Source organism: Artibeus jamaicensis, unplaced genomic scaffold (genome assembly GCF_021234435.1).
Source record: "Artibeus jamaicensis isolate MK-2021 breed Jamaican fruit bat unplaced genomic scaffold, CSHL_Jam_final contig_415, whole genome shotgun sequence".
Lineage (NCBI taxonomy): Eukaryota > Metazoa > Chordata > Mammalia > Chiroptera > Phyllostomidae > Artibeus > Artibeus jamaicensis.
In genome coordinates, this window is record NW_026521823.1 from 33,464,456 (window position 1) to 33,484,314 (window position 19,859).

At 37.4% G+C, this 19,859-nt stretch overlaps 1 protein-coding gene across 2 annotated transcripts in view; it reads left to right on the forward strand.

Moving 5' to 3' along the window:
- The window catches only part of GPC6 (glypican 6), a 1,002,313-nt gene that overhangs the window by 658,280 nt on the left and 324,174 nt on the right, over positions 1–19,859 (forward strand). For both annotated transcript variants that reach the window (XM_037132471.2, XM_037132472.2), the window contains exon 4: positions 18,280–18,445. In XM_037132471.2, coding sequence (XP_036988366.1) covers positions 18,280–18,445 — 166 coding nt within the window. The remainder of the gene's footprint in view (positions 1–18,279; positions 18,446–19,859) is intronic.

The following is a 19,859-nucleotide window of genomic DNA, read 5'->3' on the forward strand; positions in this document are numbered from 1 at the left end:
CAGACCCCTGGAATCACATGACAGGAGTAAGCACACCGTTCTTGAAGTTCCTCTGGTGGTTTTAGTATATTGAAACTAGGCACTGTAATCATTCTTTCATTCCTTCCTTCATTCGTCCAAACATTCATGTACCCAGTGATTCAACAAGTATGTATTCGCCCTTCGCTGGGGTTTGGCACTGTTCCAAGGTCCTAGAGCTAGAGGAGTGAACAGTGAACACACTGGAGGAATCCCTGCCCTCTGGGATCTTATATTCCATGGGAGAGACAGACAATAAAATCAGGGATATTTACAGCTTTTACTCACTTCCTGTCTTTGTGTACAACCCATCTGCAATGCACTGATACTGCTGATGAACACGGAGGGGCTTGGAGGGTAATACAGAGAGACTCCTCACAGTCACTGCCCAGTCCTTTTTCTGAGTCTCACTGTCCTCTCCCCTGTCCCTGTGCCCAGTAAGTAGACACTATATGATGGTTGATCTTTGCCGACCTTACTCTCTTCAAGTATTCTAAGAAGTTTTTCTAATTAATAAAACAATTTTCATTGCTACATTAAAATGTTATGGGAATGTTTAAGTTCTTTGTTTGAGAAGCTGGACTTTCAGGCCCCAGGGCATATTAATTCCCTCTTCATCATGGGGCCCACTCATGACAAATGATGTCAAAATCTGATGGATAAGTTTTTTTTAAGTTTTAAAGGGACATTTCTTTTATTTCTATGTGCCTCTAACCTACATTTTTATAAGAATCAGATAATATAGAATTAAAGTAACTTTTCAAAAAGAAGAAGACATTTTATTGATAATACCATCCCTCACACAAAGCACTTATTTTTATTTTGCTGGGCTCAAGTACATTCCAAAAGTCTTCTACTGTCAAGTAAATTATAACATCATCCAATTTGCCGCTTGTCTGTTCTACTCTCTACCTGGTGACAAAAGGTCCTCCTAAAACGCTGCCTATTTTCACGTCTTACACACGCACATACACACACACACAACCATTAAGTGACTTTGAACCGTACACACAAAAAATGTTGACAATCTTTGTGTCAAAAGCAGAAATGGTCAAAAAGCAGAATTAGTAGTGGCCCAATGTAATTGCCTTCACATTTTTTGTTTGCTTCCTCCCTAAAATAATTTGAAAAATGTGTATATGCTCATGAAGCTTTTTAAGTTATCTAAAATGTTTACCGAACTTCAAATAGTTGCCATACTGTAAATATTGACAGCTGACATGTGACAGGGCATTACTCTCTCAAACACATGTAATGAAGCAAAAATGTAAGTATCTCTGCAATAGGTGATCCATTATTTTCTATTTAAATGACATAAACAAATTTTTCTTTATAGGTGTTTTTTCCCTGAACTTGTGTTTTCATTCAGATTCCCTCATAGAATATATGCTAATATAATACAAATTTATGTATTACAAGTTTAATATCAACCCTATCATTTTGAGGACAAATATATGTATGTAAAGTAAAATTAATTTTTTAAAATTTCCATGATTATAAGGCTTCAAATGCTAGTATTTTCTTCTAGACTGAGTTAGCATTATAGTTACTATTGCTACTAAATTGATAAGAACCACGCAAATACCTTACATTCTTTGATGATTAAAATTCAAAAGTAAATGTTTGTTGCAAATTCTTGTCTTAATGAAATGGTGGGATTCCCTCCCCCCACTCCAAGTGGTTCATATAACCCTGTGGATGAATTTTCTTTCTGTAGAGAATTGTTCTGCATTAGTTCTGCCCCTTTGTATTATTATGGAGTATGCATTAAGAAACATTATTCAGATAAGTGGTTAGCTAGATATAAAAAGAATGTTAGAGCAAAGTCACTCAAATCTTTGAACTTCTTCCAAGCCGTAGGCCAAAAATAACACAGTAGCTCTCTTCAAAACTTATTTTTAATAATCTAGCAGCTGACAGTTTGATGAGGTCCTCTTTCATTTTTGTTGAAAGCAAACAATTAAAAACTCTCTGCTTTGTAAAGAGTCAGACACCTGACTTCTCCACATGGATGATACTCTGAATCGTTCCTAGCATCCCACCTTAATTTCTGGCCTTCAGGTACTTACCTCGTGGCACCGTGCATCGTGTTACATTTAGGATAGAAGCGAAGCGGAGAATGTCTTTTTTCTGTGACTTGTCAGACGTAGATGTGGAGGAGACGGCCTTGAGAGTAGGTTTCATCTTGGCAAATCTGTCGTAGGAAAGAATTCATGTAGAAGTTGAAGCTGTGTAAGTGGAATCTCTTAAAACTGTCTCTGCTCAGATATCTCCTAGAAAGGCCTCGTGGATCCTATTTAGGGCCCAGTGGCTAGGAGAACAGGAGCAGCAGCTTTCCTTCTAGAAACCAGATGGTTGAGTGAAATGGACCACGTGTGGGCGGTCACTGGACATGGGACTCAGGAAGGCTGTCCTGAGAGCCATGAAGAGGGATGGAGAAGAAGGTATCTCTCTGTTCTGGTCTAGATCTCTGTGATAATGACAATGAATGCAGTTCAGTCGACATTGCTGTTAAACTCATTACATATTCTGAGAGAAATTTCCAGAATCAGTTACCGGGCTCTATAGATTATACTCCTCTCATTTCACTTTCCTGTTAGCACAGTAAACAGACAGCATTTGAATCATTTGCAATATCCTCAGAGCTTGGAAAAACAAACCAAAAGTGAAGGTCAGATAATCTCTGCGTATCGCAAGAGAAAATCTGCTTTCTGTTGTTTGTCAAACACGTGACCGTCCTGATGAAATCTGGGAGAAGATTAAAAATGAATTCCAGTGAATATATGAAGAGGAAACCCTACAACTTCCTTCAAGAATGACTTGAAAAATGACTTGAAAAATCAAATTTTCTTTGTAAGTGCATTAAGTGCATTTAATATCCTTCTCCTTTATGTAGAGGTTAATATCAGAGGGCCAGAAGTAATAGAAATGCTGACCGGAAGATATGGTAAAACCCAGTTTTTACCTGTCTTTAAGCTTTTCTCTATTAACAAACTAAGGAGCCTCTTAGAAACCAAATTAATTCTTTCAAGTTACAGAAGCTTTAAAACACTGTCCTAAAAGGCATTTTTTATAATGTGCAACAAATTTAGTTGCCAATGGACTCTGTCATATATATATATGGGGGGTAATTTGTTTTTTATGTTAAATTTTTAATTAGAAAATAAAAATTGCAACAATTTTAGTAAGAATACATAAGATAATTACCTACAAGAACTGCAAAACATACCAGATACTGTTTGATTCTATTTTTTATCCAGTAATTTCAGTTCTAGGAATCTATCCTAGAGAATAATCTAAAATACAAATATTTACAATCTATCTCCAAAGTGTTGTTCATAATAAGGGAACAGTGGAAAAAGATGTCCTAAATGGTTTGGTAAAATAAGGAGAGCTCTACGAGAAAATACCACTAAAACCACGGATGAAAAAATAAATGAGAAATTGCTCCTGATACGCTGAGTGAGGAGAAAAAACAGAATACGGAAGGATGCTTCACACTGATCGTGACAGACACGCGTGTGCGTGGATAAGTGACTGGAACCTCTGAACAGTGAGGCGACTTTCTTTATACCTGCTGTGGTGACTCCTTCTTACCTAACAGCTCTAACTCTAGTGTTTTCCCTGAAAAGCCATTCCTTACGACTGTAGCATAAGTTTCTTGCAGGATCTTGATTTTATTCTTTACCACTCTGCTCTTTTCATGTATAAAAAGAAAGAGATATGCTAATTTGCTTATATAATATGTCCTAATTTTAAGATAATGCACACACCTTAGGGAGAAGGGCACTTCTGTTTGCCCAGGACCACCGACCTGGTGGTGGGGCCAGGCTGGGGCTTGAGCAGCAGACACTCAATGAATCGGTGTGTCTTAAGTCGAATTAGCTGCTGGCGTCTGGTGTTCTCTGTCCCTCCTGCTCTCTCTGCCCCCACTCTCTCTTTCTCTCTCTCTCTCTCTCTCTCTCTCTCTCTCTTTCTTTCTTTAGCTGTTTGTACTTCCATGGTAATAAGCAATAAACTAATCAATTTTGTTATATTTTTTATGTTTGTAGTAACATATAAATTATGTGATACTAGTATTCAAGCAGAAAAATCTTGTTAGGAACATTCATAAGTTGTGTATTTTGCTATCCAGGATCTAAGACCATGTGGGAAACGTCCCTAGAGCTCAGTGACATTGTACTTACTATTTTCATTTCAGCTTTGCCCTAAAACTTAATCAGCGGTTTCATAAAGTAATTTTTATTTTGTTTCTCCATCATCCTTTAACCCGCCCCCCCCCCGTGTGCTTTTCCCCCTGCACCAACCTCCTTGCTTCCGCCCATCACCGCACCGCTGTCAATGTCCATGAATTCGTTCTCTCTCCTTTTTCCTTTATGTGGACCCCTCCCCCTCCGCCGCAACCTTACCCCGGAGCTCTCAGCCAGCCCTCTGTCTGAGTCTGTCTCTGTTTTGCTTGTTAGTGCAGTTTGTTCATTAAATTCCACATGTGAATGAAATCAATAGGAAATAATGGTGAATGGCATTTCTCAAATTTACACCATGAATTGAAATAACATGAGTCTAATAGAATTTTTTATTAGAAAATGGTATTGTGAAGCAAATACCCCTAGTAATAGTTGATGTTATTACTCCTCAAATGATAAAATAGAAATGAATAAATTCATTCTATCTTAACCACCCACAAATAGTCCTAAAATTTTCAAAATGTACATAAAATCATCAATATAGGAATCAACCACAGGAAGTAATATTTATTGCTAAGTTATCATGATGTGCAATGAAATACTATTTTTTTATTTTTATTTAGTTATTTTTCAAGTACAGTTTTCTGTTTATTTCTCCCATCCCAGCCCACCCCGCCCCATGCACCCCACCTCCCTCCCATTTCCACCCCCCTTAGTTTTTGTCCATGTGTCCTTTATACTTGTTTCTCTAAATCCCTCCCATTTTTCCCCTTAAATTCCCTCCCCTCTCCCCTCTGCTTGCTGTCTCCTTGTTCTCTATTTCAGTGTCTTTGTTTTTATTTTGCTTGCTTGTCTGTTTTGTTGTTTAGCTATGAAATACTATTTAACTGTTTCAGAATACCTTCCTTTTTTACAAACACCTGTCAGGAAGGACAGGTGCCTCTGGGACATGGCACTGGGAGGGCTTTTTGAGGAGAAAGGATGTAGAAATGTTGAATGAGATGACTAGAAAATGTAATTATTCTCCTTACATGTCATTACTGTTTTGAAGTTATCATCATAAGGTACTATCGCTTATTTCTGTATCAAATATGCTATGATTTACACATTATTTTTATCCTTCAAAATAAAACTTTTGAGACAGAAAAATTATTCAAGGGTCCCTGCATTATTTGGGGAACAATCTTTTAAAATGCCTTGACACCGAAAGTTAGAAATAATATTTTTGTATCACTCTTGAACAAATACTCCCATGAATCATTTCATGGAGTTTGGCTTTTGTCAATATATTCTCATCTCCTTCACCCGTTCCCAGAACTCTGGAAATATCTAAAATATAGAAAGCCGCCCTAGACCCAGTAATCCAGTGTAGACTCTTACCAAGTGTCCTTAGAAGACCTTTATGTAGAAAAAAGTGAGAGGAACATTGAATCCGTGAGCAGTCCAAAGTTGCTGGACTTTCTTTCCATGTTCCCAACATTTCACTCTGTGAGTCTTCTTTTCTCCACCTTGTGCTTCTCCTGCTCTCTGAGAACTTCTAACAGTGAGCTTCCCACTGGTCTGTTCTGGGTGAAATCAAGGTCTGTACTTGTTCTCTGTTTCTTGGACATTCACTTGAACCCCAGGAAATTCTCACCTTTCTTGTTCCAGCTGTGGATCTTGTTCTCCAATAACTTTGAAACCCACCGTTCATTTTCATTGAAAATGAAAGTTTCAGGACTTCAAGCAGTGCTGATGCATGGTAATGCTTGTTAAACATTTATTGAATGGCCTTAAGAATGAATACATTTAGAGCCTTCCATTCCATGAGTACAGGAAGAAGAGGGGAAAAGAAATGTTTTTCCTTAGTGCAGCGCTGTCTTTTTCCCCTTTCAAAGATCCCCATCTTAGGTTTTTGTTTTCTTATTGTTTCGTTTTGGCTGTTTTCTTGCAGACTAGAGTCAACCACTGGCCTGCCTTCAAGGATCTCTTCCCAATCAGATTTCCTCAGGCCTATAGATATTTCCAAGTAGTGTTTTCTCCTTTGCCGCTGACAGGCTGCCGCTCAGTGGTCAGCCAGGTGATCAGAGCATAGCCCAATTGCATCGAGTAATCAGTCTCCCTTAAACTGATGTTGCATTGTTCTCTTTCTTCTAATGTAGGACTTTTTCAGAAAAGGTTCATGCTGGTACTTCCCAGGAGGAAGTGAAGCATGGGAATTTCCCCTGGAAACACACTGATGGTTTGAGCCTGGGGATTCTCCCAGAGGGCTCGTTAGTACTTGGAATGACTGATTCTAATCAGAATGGCAGGCAGCCATATTGGTATTCATGGAGCACTGTTGACAGGTATCAACAGATTGATAGATGGTAGATAAAATTAACAAAAATCTCATACCCATGTGTTCTGCTTCAAAAATTACAAAACACCACAATATGATGTGTATTTATTTTCATATTATTCATCTCCCACCATATGGCAGGTCCTGAGAGTAGGCATTTAAAGTTACACGAGTTCCAGACAGAATGATTGATTGGATTTTACGTTCTTGGTAATATCACATCCCCTTGCTTTCAAAGCAGGTTGTGTGTATTCCAAAGCAGATACATTATAAATATGTTAGTACCAGTGGACAGAAGCTAGAAATTCATAGCTTTTACCAAGTGGATTATCACATCAATGACTCATATTTAAACTCACCGTTAAAAGGTTTCTTCTAAATGAAGTAATATTTAAGCTATAATTTCTAACTGAAAAAGACAACTATTCCCAGATGAGACATTTAGAAATCTTATTTTACATTCTATGTTCGCATTTCGAAAATTTACATTTGGGTGAAGTTCAGCATGTCGAGCAGACTGCCCAAATAAAAGTCTTTATCACAAGACCTCCTAATGAGAGTGCAAGGTAAAATTAATGTGGTGTTGTGCTCTATTGGGTAAACACATTAGAAAGTCACATGAAATATATGTTTAGTAGAAAGATGTTTTAGTCCAATGATGAAAAATAACCATTCTGTGTGAGTTTGTGTGTGTGTGTGTGTGTGTGTGTGTGTGTGTGATTTAAGTGCTATTTGGAATTGTTCCTGTCTATTAAGTGAGGAATAACATACATTCACTAATTGCTGTGGCAGTTTTATTTATGTTTTAGGGGATGAAATTAAGTACAGAAACCGTAGATCTAGGTAACACTGGATTTGTGACATAATCTGACAAGGAATAAGAGAAATGGTAAGAACTGACACAGCTCCAACGGACCTCACTTTCCATGTCCTGGTTTTGTTTTTAAGTGTTTCATGGCATTGGCGTTACTTAAACTTGACTTTGGAAATTCTACAGTTACAGTTTGGTTTCTAGGCATGTATATTATGTCTGTTGCTTTTCTTCCACAGTCATCAGTCAAGTTCAGTCATCATTCCATGGCTTTCAAATGCTTCATAAACCTCATACTTTTGTGGGGAGATTTCTAATTAAGGATATACACTTTTTAAAAAATAGGCTGAATTTTTGTCACACTGGTGCTATAAACATTTGTAGTTCATAGAGGAAACATATTTCCTTCAGGCTCTGATTTGTAATTTGTAATTGTTTCCTGCCTTGCTCATGTTCTGTCTCAATGGTACAGGATGGAGAGAAGACAATATTAGCGCATACACATTAGTTGACATGTATATGTATACAAATATTCGATCCACATCCAAAGGCCCAAAGGTTTTCTGTTTGTGTGCATGGAAATGCATCCTCACCAAGCTACTATTAGGCAACAGTTGAAATAATAGTAGGCGTCTTCGTAAAAGAAAGTGTTATGGTATTCAGGTTTAAACCAGATTTAATTCACGCATTAAACCACCGTTGGTATGTAATTTGAGGTTAATATTATGTAACTATTTTAACATAACTTCATGGGTAAACATAGCTTCTGGTTAGTAATTAAGAACTGTGTCTTTGGCTCTGAAAAAAATTGTAAAATTTACAAATATAGTAGTTGGGATATATTTGTTAATTGTACTTCTATCATTATGTTTAGATAACTTTATTAAGATATAATTTATGTATATAAAGTTAACTCATTTAAAATATAAATGTCAGTGATATTTAGTATATTTAAATGCAGCATTAGACAACCATTACTGTTCTCCTGATCTAATTCTAGAATCACATGAAAAGAAGACTTGTACCCATGAGCAGTCATTTGCCACCCTCCATCCTTGTCTCCCCACTTCTGCACCCCAGCTCCCACCATCCACGAATGAATTTCCTGTCTCTCCGGATCTGTCTATTTCAGACATATTGTATGAGTGGATTCACACAAGGCATGTTCTTCCATAACTGGCTTTCGTTGTATAAGATAGTGTCTTCAAAGTGCATCTATGTATCAGAATTTCATTACTTTTAATTTCTGAAAAATATTTCATTGTATGGATATACCACATGTAATTAATGCATTTATCATTTGATGCACATTTTGAATTGTTTCCAGTTCTTGGCCATTGTGAATGATGCTTCTATAAAAATTAATATATAAGTTTTGTGAGGTATATAATTTTACTTTTCTTGAGTATATCACTAGGAGTAGAATTCTTGGGTCATGCAATAGTTTCATGTTCCCAAAATGACTGCTTTTACTCATTCCCATCAGCAATAAATAAGGGCTTCAATTTCTCCACCTCCACATCAAAACTCGTAATTGTCCTTCTTATTATAGCCACATTAGAAGTGTGAACGATGCCTCATCTTGATGTGAGTTCTCTAGTGACTTAGGATGTTGAGCATCTTTTCATGAGCTTATAAGCCATTTGCATATCTTCTTTAAAGAGATGTTCATTCAATCCCTTTACCATTTTTTAAAATTGGGTTGTTTGTGAATTTTTGTAGATTTGTAGTTCTGTATATATTTTGTATATATTCCCTTATTAGATATATATGATTTGCAAGTATTTTCTTCCATGTGTAGGTTGTCTTTTTCACTTTCTTAATAATGTTCTTTGTTGAACGAAAGTTTTTAATTTTGATGAAGTCCAGTTTATCCTTTTTCTTTTGGTGCCATATTTAAGAATCTATTGCTAAATCTAAGATCATCCAAATTTACCCATGTTTTCTTCCAAGAGTTTTATAGATTTTGCTCTTATATTTAGGTCACTGATCCACTTTGAGTAACTTTTGTGCATGGCATTAAGGACGGTCCAACAGATCATTTTTATTCTTTCCGCATAGATATTTGTACTGTTGAGAAAACCATTTGGCCAGAAACATATGTGTTTATTTCTTATCTTTCTGTTCTATTTCAGTAAATTATATGTCTATCATTACACTAGTATAACATTATTATTATTGTTGTTGTTGTTGTAAAAACATGAGATCTTCCCTCTTAAATTTTTAAATGTTTAGCACAGTATTGTCATCTCCGCACATTGTTGTACAGAACATCCATAGAACTTGTTCAACATGCATGACCAAAACTCTGTACCCATGGAACTACAACTCCCACTTCTCCCTCCCACTCAGCCCCTGGTGATCACCATTCCACTCTTTGCTGCTATGAGCTTGGCCAACACTGTAGGTGCCTCATATAACAGGAATCTCACAGTATTCGTCTTTCTGTAACTGGCTTATATCACTTAGTAAAATGTCCTCAGTGTATATCTATGTCATCACATATTGCAGGACATTTTTAAAGTCTAAATAATATTCCATTGTATGGATACACAATTTTTTCTTTATCTATTCATCAGTTAATGGACATTTAGGTTGTTTTCACCTCTTGGTTATTGGGACTAACACTGCAATAAACATGGCAGTGAAAAGGTCTCATCTAAAGCTAGTTTTCCATTTCGTTCAGTAAATACTAAGAAGTAGAACTGACAGATCTACTTCTGTCAGTGTTAGTGATAGTAGCAGTGTTTCGATTACTTTTGCTTTATAGTAAGCTATAGTAAGTTTTAAAATCAGGAGGGGTGAGTGCTCCAAATGTGTTCTTTACTTTTAACATTGTTTTGACTATTTTGGTCCCTTGCAATTCCATATGAATTTGAGAAGAGGCTTTTCCACTTCATAAGGAAAAACAGTTGGAATTTCAGTAAGGTTTGTAAAGTATAGCTAATTTACAAGTTCATTGCAAATCTGAGTAATAGCTATCTTAATAATATTGTCTTCTACTACACAAATACTGGATATTTTCCCATTTATTTAGGTCTTTAATTGGTTTCACCAATGTTTTATAGCTTTCAGTATACATTTCTATCACCTTCTTGGTTAAATTTATTCCTAGGTATTCTGTTATTTTGACTGCTATTATAAATGGAATTGTTTTCTTAATTTCCTTTTCAGGTTGTTCATTGATAGTGTATAGCAACTTAGTGGGTTTTTGTGTGCTGAGCTTGCAGCTTTGCTGAATTCATTTCTTAGCTCTAGTCATTGTATGTGTGTGCACTTTAGCATTTTCAATGTATAGGATCATGCTCTCCGTGAATAAAAATGGTTTCAATTCTTTTTTTCAAGTTCGGATACCTTTTATTTCTTTAGCTTGACTGGTAGCTGAAATTTTCAGTGCAATTTTAGACAGCACTCGTTAGAAAGGCCCCCTTGTTTCTGATTTAGAGCAAATTTTTCAGTCTTTCACCATTGAGTATGACATCAGCTGTAGGTATTTCACAAATGCTCTTTATCTTGTTTAGGAAGTTCCCTTTTATCCCCAGTTTCTGTATATATTTATCATGAAAGTGTTGGACTTTGTCAAAAGCTTTTTCGGCATCAATTGAAATGGTCGTGTGGTTTTTGTTTCTCTGTTCTATGAATTTGGTGTATTACAGTAATTGATTTTCTTGTGTTGAACCCTTGCCTTCTTGGGATAAATCCCACTCGGTCACAGTGTATAATGTTCTAATAAGCTGTTGGATTCCACTTCCTAGAATGGCGTTAAAGATTTTTGTCCTTTATGTTTGTAAAAGATACTGGTCTCAGTTTTCTTCCCTAATTATGTCTTTGTCTGGCTTTGGTTTAAGGTAATGCTGGCTTCTTAGAATGAGTTAGGAAATATTTTCTCATCTTTTTTATTTTTTTCTTGGAAGAGTTTAGGAAAACTTTTTGTTAATTAATCAAAGGTTTGGCAGAATCCATGAGTGAAGCCACCTGATCCAGGGATTTTCTTTGCTGGGAAGCTTTTGATACCAATTCAATCTCTTTATTTGTTATAAATCTCATCACATTTCCTACATTGTCATGATTCGATCTTGGCAGAATATGTCTAAGAATTAGTCCATTTCTTCAAGAGTATCTAATTTGTTGATATATATATTAGTTTTCTAAGGCTACAGTAACATATCAGCACAGAATGAGTAATTTTTAAAAAACCAGAAATTTATTCTCTAACAGTTCGGGAGGCAAAAGTCTGAGATCAAGGTATCAGCAGAATCAATTCCTTCTGAAGACACAGAGGGACAGACTATTCCACTCTTCTCTCCCAGCCTCTGAGAGAAGATCTCAAATCAATAACCTCACTCTATGCCCTAAGAAACTAGGAAAAAGAAGAACAGATAAACCAAAGGGTTTTTTTATTTTTTATATATTTCTTTATTTCATTGTATTTTTCCATTTTCATTTTGTCTTCACTTTATCTTTATTATTTCCTTCTTTTTGTTGACTCTGCTTCTTGTTTGCTGTAATTCCTTAAGGTATAACATTCGGCAATGGCTTTGAGATATTCTCTTTTAATATAGGCATCTCTGGCTATCAGTTTTTGTATGTTGTGTTTTGATTTTCATTCATCTATGTATTTTCTAATTTCCCTAGTGATTATTTCTTTAACCTATTGGTTGCATGGAATATATACTTTAATTCCTACACATTTGTGAATTTTCCAGTTTTCCTTCTGATATTAATTCCTAGTGTTACCTCATTGTAGTTCAGAGAAAATACTTAATATGATGGCAGTCTTTTAAAATTTCTTGAGATTTGATTTAGCACTGCTTAATTTTTAACTGAAATTTAGCCTATCCTTTATAAAAAGGCACTCTCCTGATTGCTGTTTTTTTACATGGGGCCTGAGTTCTGAGAAAGTGGCCGCTGTCATTCATTTCCTGGCTTACCGGTGGTTGCAGGGGAAAGACTGCTTCTTGGCATTTTCTACCCCACACTTTTGTGCCATCACTCATCTCCCCTGCTTTCCTTATAGGCACCTGCCACGTGGCTGCCTTCCGAAGCCACTTCTGTCAACACCTGCTTCCCAATTTGGAGTGCCATGCCCTTTTATGGGTTTTCCTTTACATTGTGCTTACCCAAGACAAATAATTTCTTCCCTAAAATGATCTGGAAATCAATATATGCCAAGCATCCCAACCCTGGTCCAGGGTCTACACATTCATCCCCATAAATACAAGATAAATGAGAGCTGCATGAGTGAACAGGGAAGAAGCAAATTTAAGTTCTCATGAACTTACTACAAAGCCTACATTCAGGTTGCTGATTGTTAGAGAATTATACTTCAGATTATTTAACAGGAAAACAACTCTGAATGTAATTCTATCATTCTTGAGGTATTTAAAAGACACTTCAGGGTCTGGTGATATATTGAGGTGATGAGTAGAAACATCTCATTATTTCATGTGACTATAGATTAGACATTGGGTAGAATGGCATCAACTCTTGTTCAAAAGCACACATTTCGAATTTATCTTAGTTAAAGAATTCACTTCCATTTAACTTGATTTTCTTTTTGGAGTAGAAAATAGGTATGTTTACTTTATCAATTTGGCTGTATTATCTCCATAAAAACAAAGAGTTGCTAGGTATATTTTCATTGCATGCAAATAATTTTATAATTTGTACGTGTTTTCTTGCTTTCTAATAATAACTTCAGAGGCAGTCTTATTTAACATGAACCACTTTCAGGAATTGCTCATGTGAGCACCAATGCATGAATGGTGGTCCGGACCCAGAAAGCTTACGTTATTAAAGACCTGCCATAAATCGCTGTTGTACGATTAAGGGTAGGCTGTGTCTTCCACAACATTTTGGAAACATAAGAAGTGCTGGCTGTCACACCCTGACACCTGTGGCTGGCCGGGTAGATGAGGCGCAGTGCTCTCTCCCCACGCAGCTATATGAAGGTCACCTTCTGGGTTCATTGCCATGTTTCCTTGCATCTCGTTTTAGCCTTTTGAAAAAGAAACACAAATAGCAACAAAAAACTCACCAGGTTACAAACTACGCGTTCAAATATTATGTTATTTCATTTCTTTTTGAATTATTTTACAAAGAACCTTTAGTTATAAATTATATTATTATTCACCAAATTTTAATAGTACTTCTCAAAATTAGTCGATTATAATATCAACCCTAAAATGATCATTTACAAGTCATTTCTTATGTACAAACTGCATCACAACAAGTCAACAGAAGAACTGAGTCCAAGGTGGAAGGATTTGATATTGAAATTGTACTTGATTGATTCACAAACTTGTGTCTATCCTTCCAAAGTAGGACACTGGGGTAGGAACCAGGGGCTGTTTGCTTTTTTCCCTCTTCCGACAAAGGATTCCTACTAGGGAAGGGCAAAAGTTACATGAGAAAGCAACCAAGTGCAAAAAGATTATCAATCACAACTTACTATTTTTTTTTTACTTTGGCAAACTGTCTTTTTTTTACCAAGCTATTGCCACTTTTATGAACATTAACTTGCCATTTTACTTAACTTTATTCCCTAATATACTTTGAATATCTAGGAAGCTACAGCTACATTTTATTTCCTTTTCTTTTTTCTGTATTTTTTATTACTTATGCTATTACAGTTGTCCCTGCATAGCCCCTCCACCCAGCCTCACCCCCTCTTCCCTCAGGCCATCACCACAACCACACCATTGCCCATGTCTATGGGCCATGCGTACATGCCCTTTAGCTAATCCATTCACCTCCTTCCTTATCACCAACTATTAAGAAAATTCAACATTTTGTTTCTCAAGATGGATTGTATTCTTTACTGTTGCTCAATGAACACAATATTCTTCAGTAGAAAAAAATTAATAATCCACCAAACGTACAAATTTGTGGTGATATGTGTTTGAGAAGCAGGCTATTTTAAATTTTAAATGTGAATTTTTAAAACTCTTTTATTTTGATGTTGCCAAGTATACGGACTCATTACTATTTCAGAATTTGCTGAAGTAGTAATGTGTGAAGTAAATATACACATTTAATAATGTGTATATTCCAGAGATCAGCTGGTTAATGTTATGGATCTGATATGTACTAGAACTTATTGTGGCTGTAATACAAGTATGGGCATCATTCAGAGCAAACTCACTATGAATTTGAAAGTAGATAATGCACCTATTCAAATAACCAAAATAAAAAAAAACAGTGATAAGACCAACTACTGGCACTGATGTGGGGAAAACTGGGTCTCTCGCACATTGCTGATGGACATAAAAAAATGTTAACAACCAATCTTGAAAATAGTTTGGCAGTTTCTTACAAAATTCTACATGCACTAACCATTTGACTCATCCAGTGTACTCCTGAGCATGTATCCCAGGGAAATGAAGACTTAACATTTGTGCAAGTACCTGTGCATGCAAGCCCATAGAAGTTTTATTCCTAATAGCCAAGCACTATTCCTAATAGTAAAGAGTGGACAGGCAGACAAACTCTGCTACATTCAAACCATGGAACACTACTCAGCAATAAAAAGGAGTGAACTAGGAATCCACGCAGCAGCTTGGATGGGCATTGGCAAGGGTGTTACGCTCAGTTTTCAAAAGTGAAGCTAAAAAGGTCACATACTGCATGATTCCATTTAAAAAACATCCTTGAAGGGGACAATATTATAGAGATGGAAAAGAGGTTAGTGGCAAGACTTCTAGGTGACAGGATTGGGGGCGGGAGGTAGATAGCATAAGAGGGCCCTTATCTCATGACGGAAAAATTCTGTGTTGATTGTAGTGGAATTACAAAACTGTACATAGGATAAAACTGCATAGAAGTGTACGCAATACGCATGCACACACATGCTCACAAACAAATGCAAGGAGAACAAATCGTAAGAACAGAGTAAAGTAAGGTCTATACTAGTTAGCAGCAGTGTACCAATGTCAAGTTCCTCTCTGTGATATTGTACTACAGCTTTATGAGACATTGCCTTTGAGGGGAGGGGAGTGAAGGGCACCCAGGACGCTACTGTTTTTCCAACTTCCTGTCAGTCTATATTGATTTGAAAATAAAAAGATGTTTTTCAAGTAGGTAAAACACAATTTTAAAATGTCATTAAACATTTAAAAAGAGAAATGTCCTTTCACAGAATCGGCATTTAAATGACCTTCTTTTCAGAGACTGACTTCTAAAAGTCCTCAGTTTGAAGTGATGATTTTTTTAAAAATTTTAATTCAAGTATGCAATTGTATCAATTCCAAAACTAGGGTCTGTGAACATAAAAGCTTCCACTTTGATCCGATACTCTGCATTTTCTTCTCCAAACGGCCTGTATGTGACCAGGGAGGATGTCATTTCCAAAAGTGCCGAGAGAGCCACATTTCACTTGAACAACATTCTTTCAGATTACCAAGGCTGTTCAATTTTCTCTGTTGGTTGCTACCCTGATTGGAGACTCTTCTTAAATGTCAGACTGAGAAAACTGTACTGGTTCCAACACAATAAAAATAAATAAATAAAAGTAAAAAAACAAAGCTGTGGAATTAATGTAATAAATAACCTTTAAAAACAAAGTTAAAAACCAAACAATTTAACGTGAGAGGTAAACCACCATCTGCTTCTTGTTTTTCCCATCAATATCAATGCGGGGAAAGAACTGGGGAACCCAGAAGAGGGTCCAATTCAGAGAGCTCTTGTTGAGGACCTGCATCATAATCATAACAGTTGATAGTGATGGGCATGTTTTACAGAGTGGTAGAGGGCATGGTGATGCAAAGGAGTCCGCCCTGTCCAGGGGGTCTCAAATTTTCACCCCCAGTTTTGTCGGCTGGTCCGGGTTTCCCCCCGGCACACTGAGTGAGGAGAAGCAGCGTGTTATGTAATCCCAATGGCAAGGAAATCAAAAAATCCAGCCGAGTCGAAGGAAGAAATTACTTAGCCAGCTCATGAAAGTCAGGAGGTCTCTGGGGAAAGGCTTCAGGGTCGAGAGAGAAATTGGAAGCCTGTGGGAAACAAAATCCCGTGAACAAAGCTTTGTGGGACCGAAACCACACCAACTAAGTAAAATGGGTAAGAATTTGAAGTTCCACACTGATCCTGTATGCAGAATCCAGAATATTTCCTCTGTTTCTGTAACTGGCTTAGAATAGAGTAGATAAAGGAAAATTAAAAAAAATACTACTTGATCATGGATAGAATTTGGCACTTTCACCAAAATAGCCCATCTGGAGAACATGGTGATGGTGGCATTGATGTGCATTCGAGAGTCACTGGGCGTCTGACTTTTATTCTCCTTTTTGTTTCTGCTTTACTGTTGGGAAATAAATTTTAGTATAAATGGTATTAAACTATTCTCTAAGTATTTCTAATGAATATTTCTATTTCTAATAGTTTCATTTCTAATGAAACTATTCTGTAAATATTTCTTTTATTTATTTATTTATTTATTTATTTATTTATTTATTTATTTATTTATTTATCTTTCTTAGAGGGGAAGGGAAGGAGAGAGGGAGAGAAGCATCAATGTACAGTTGCTGCTGGGAACTGGCCTGCAGGGAACCAGCCTGCAACCCTGGCATGTGCCCTGACTGGGAATCGAGCCGCGATTGTCTGGTTCCCAGGCCCACGCTCAATCCACTGAGCTACACCAGCCAGGGCTGTAAATATTTCTAATTATATTTTACTTCACTTACTTGCTTTGCAGTACATAATGCACTTACTGTTGTAAATCGTGTTAATTCTATGTTATTAAAGCAAACACTAAATGACCAGAAAAAGTTAAAAACAAAAAGACATCAGTATGAAATGAGTCAGAAACAAGATGGATTGAGAGATGGATAGAAGGATGGATAGATGTGTTAAAAAGCAAGTGTGGGACCATATCAAATGTAGAATCTAGGAGTGGGAACATGGGTGTTCTTTAGGAAAACCATTGAACTTTTCTGTATGTTAGAAAATTTTCATAAAATTTGGGGAGAAGTGTCAAACAAACCAAAAAAAAATAATTAGAACTTTCAGTGCCTAAATACATAAATAAACCTTCCTGAAATAATGTATTAGGGACTTGGTCAGCGTGCAACACAAAGGTAAGAAAATAATACAAAAACCGAGACCCTGTATTAAAAACTTCAAATGTGGTTTCTAGCAAAGGCTAAGGTGACAGATTGGCGGTAGTTGTTGATAATCTCCACTTATGTGGAAATACCTTTTACTGCCCCGCCTTTGTTGAGGTATGATTCTTTGTCAGTATCTGAATGTTTGGCTTTCCTTATTGTCGTTGTCAGCTGGTTAGTGGCTGCTCTGAATTATATATACTGCAAGGTTCACTCCTCACATGTAGCCCTGGATCCATTCTCCACTGAGTTCCAAAACTGCAAAGCTTCCAAGGCCCGAAGCCGGGGACCTTGGCAGTGCCGTCACTTCGAAGCAGCTTGGATCTCGGAAATCCCAGACCAGTTGATATTGATCCTTTTTTAAAAAGTTATGTACAGAGGAAGTATATCTGGCAGCCTCCTTTAGAAACAGGGTCAAATAACCCCTTGGAAAATTTTCCAAAGGTGTCACATTAAACTTTAATAATACCTACATTTCTATGGGGCTTTTAACTTTGCAAATTGCTTTCCCATGCATTATCTCATTTCATGTTCTATTGCAGCGAAACACTGTCTAGGTTTTAGTGCTGAATTACAATGACATAGATATCAAAATGTTGACGGGGACATTTCAAGAAAATTGATCACTACTGTGCCAAACACAAGTCTTTAACAGGAATTACTGGCTTCAAGATCAAGTCTTACAAAGAGTTGTTTCTGATGGTTCCTTTAACTTTCTGTTCTACTGCTAGAGGTTTACCAGAACTATTTCATCAAACAAAAAGAGAAAGAGAGAGTGGGTTGCATCATATTCTCCCTTGCATCCTTCCTTCAGATTTTCTTTTCTTTTTGGTGAATCTGCAGGTCAGCCCCACCCCCGGGTGCATCCGTGCCCTGATGAAGATGCTCTACTGCCCGTACTGCCGAGGACTTCCCGCTGTGCGTCCCTGCAACAACTACTGCCTCAACGTCATGAAGGGCTGCCTGGCCAATCAGGCCGACCTGGACACGGAGTGGAACCTGTTCATAGGTAAGGGGAGCCGCAGTGCGGGTGCCTGTCTGGGGCAGGCTCAGAGCCGTGGTGACTTCCAAGTGGTGATGACTTGCAGAGATAACGGGAAGTTTTCCAAAGCACAATACCAAGCAGCGTTTAGCAAAGGACAAGCATTATTTTTGCATTTTTCTTCTTGTTTTTATTCTGAAAAGTGAGAGTTGTGTACTGTGAGGAACAGTCCTGTTAAAGGTTGTACGAGCCAGCAGCTGTATTGAGTTAGCTGATGACTCTGATGAAGATAAAAGTAGCCTTGGTTGAATTTCGGTGAGCGTTCGGAAAAATTCTCCTAAAAGAAATCCGCAGCACCATGTCTGCTGTGTTTGTGTTACCTCAGCCTAATCACAGATACACAGATATAGTGATGGAACAGGAGATTTTGTCCCCTCTCCCACCCCCAGACACAAACACAGCAGACCCAGCCCCTGATCACTGAGTTTTGCTGTGGAATAATGAGAGCTGCTTTATTTGCAGGGCACAAAGCAAGGAGAATGGGAAGATGTATTGCTTAAAGCCCAACTCCCCAATGGCAGACAATCAGAGGGTTTTAATGGGTTGGGGGACAGCTATGTACAAGTGCTGGTACGGCAAAGTTTTAATTTGAGAATTTTGGAACTCAGTCATTTATGATAAGGGTCTTCTGCGTGGGATCTTCCTGGACATTGACCCTTTGCTTCTGAAAACTTTCCAGTATTCAAGTTCCAGTCACGTCTGGAACCTTTGGTTCCGTGGGGAGAGGTGAGGCTTTGGTTCCTGGTGCAGCTGGAGAACAGGGCGGGCACGTCTGCAGTGTTCTCTGTAAAATAACTTATGGGTTGTATTCATCCCCGTCTGCTAAGGGAGCAAAACTAGTTTTAAGCCGTTCAATGTGATTTGTGTGCTGTTTCAATATTAGTAAACAACTCCTCCCTTAAACATCTATGATGAAAATAGCTCAATAATTTTGCTAAAATATGCAAATTTTCTACCTCATTCTGTGGAAAAGAATGCATCGGGCACACAAGCATGAATCAGCCTTTCAGTCTTTAGAAGGTAGGAGGAAAAAGGTGGGGAAGATTCAGGGCAGGTCTGTAAATCATGGCTCACATCCCAAGTTTGGGGAAATCACTCAGGGGCTGAACTGCCAAAAGATATTTCCCAAATAGCTATCCAAGGATAAAAGGACACATTTTATAGGCGGGCTTCTCCCAGGAAAATACACAGGCCTTGAAAGAGTAAATGTATTTTCTCTCCCCTCTGTCAAATGGCCTTCAAATGAAAGTACTTTCAATTGCATTTACTGCAACTGCACAGCGACAAGCGGAATGTCGTTTGTCAGCCTGGGAGGACCTTCGTCATTTATGCAAACCTCTGAAGCAGAATGCACGCATGAAGTCTGCTGACATCTTCAATT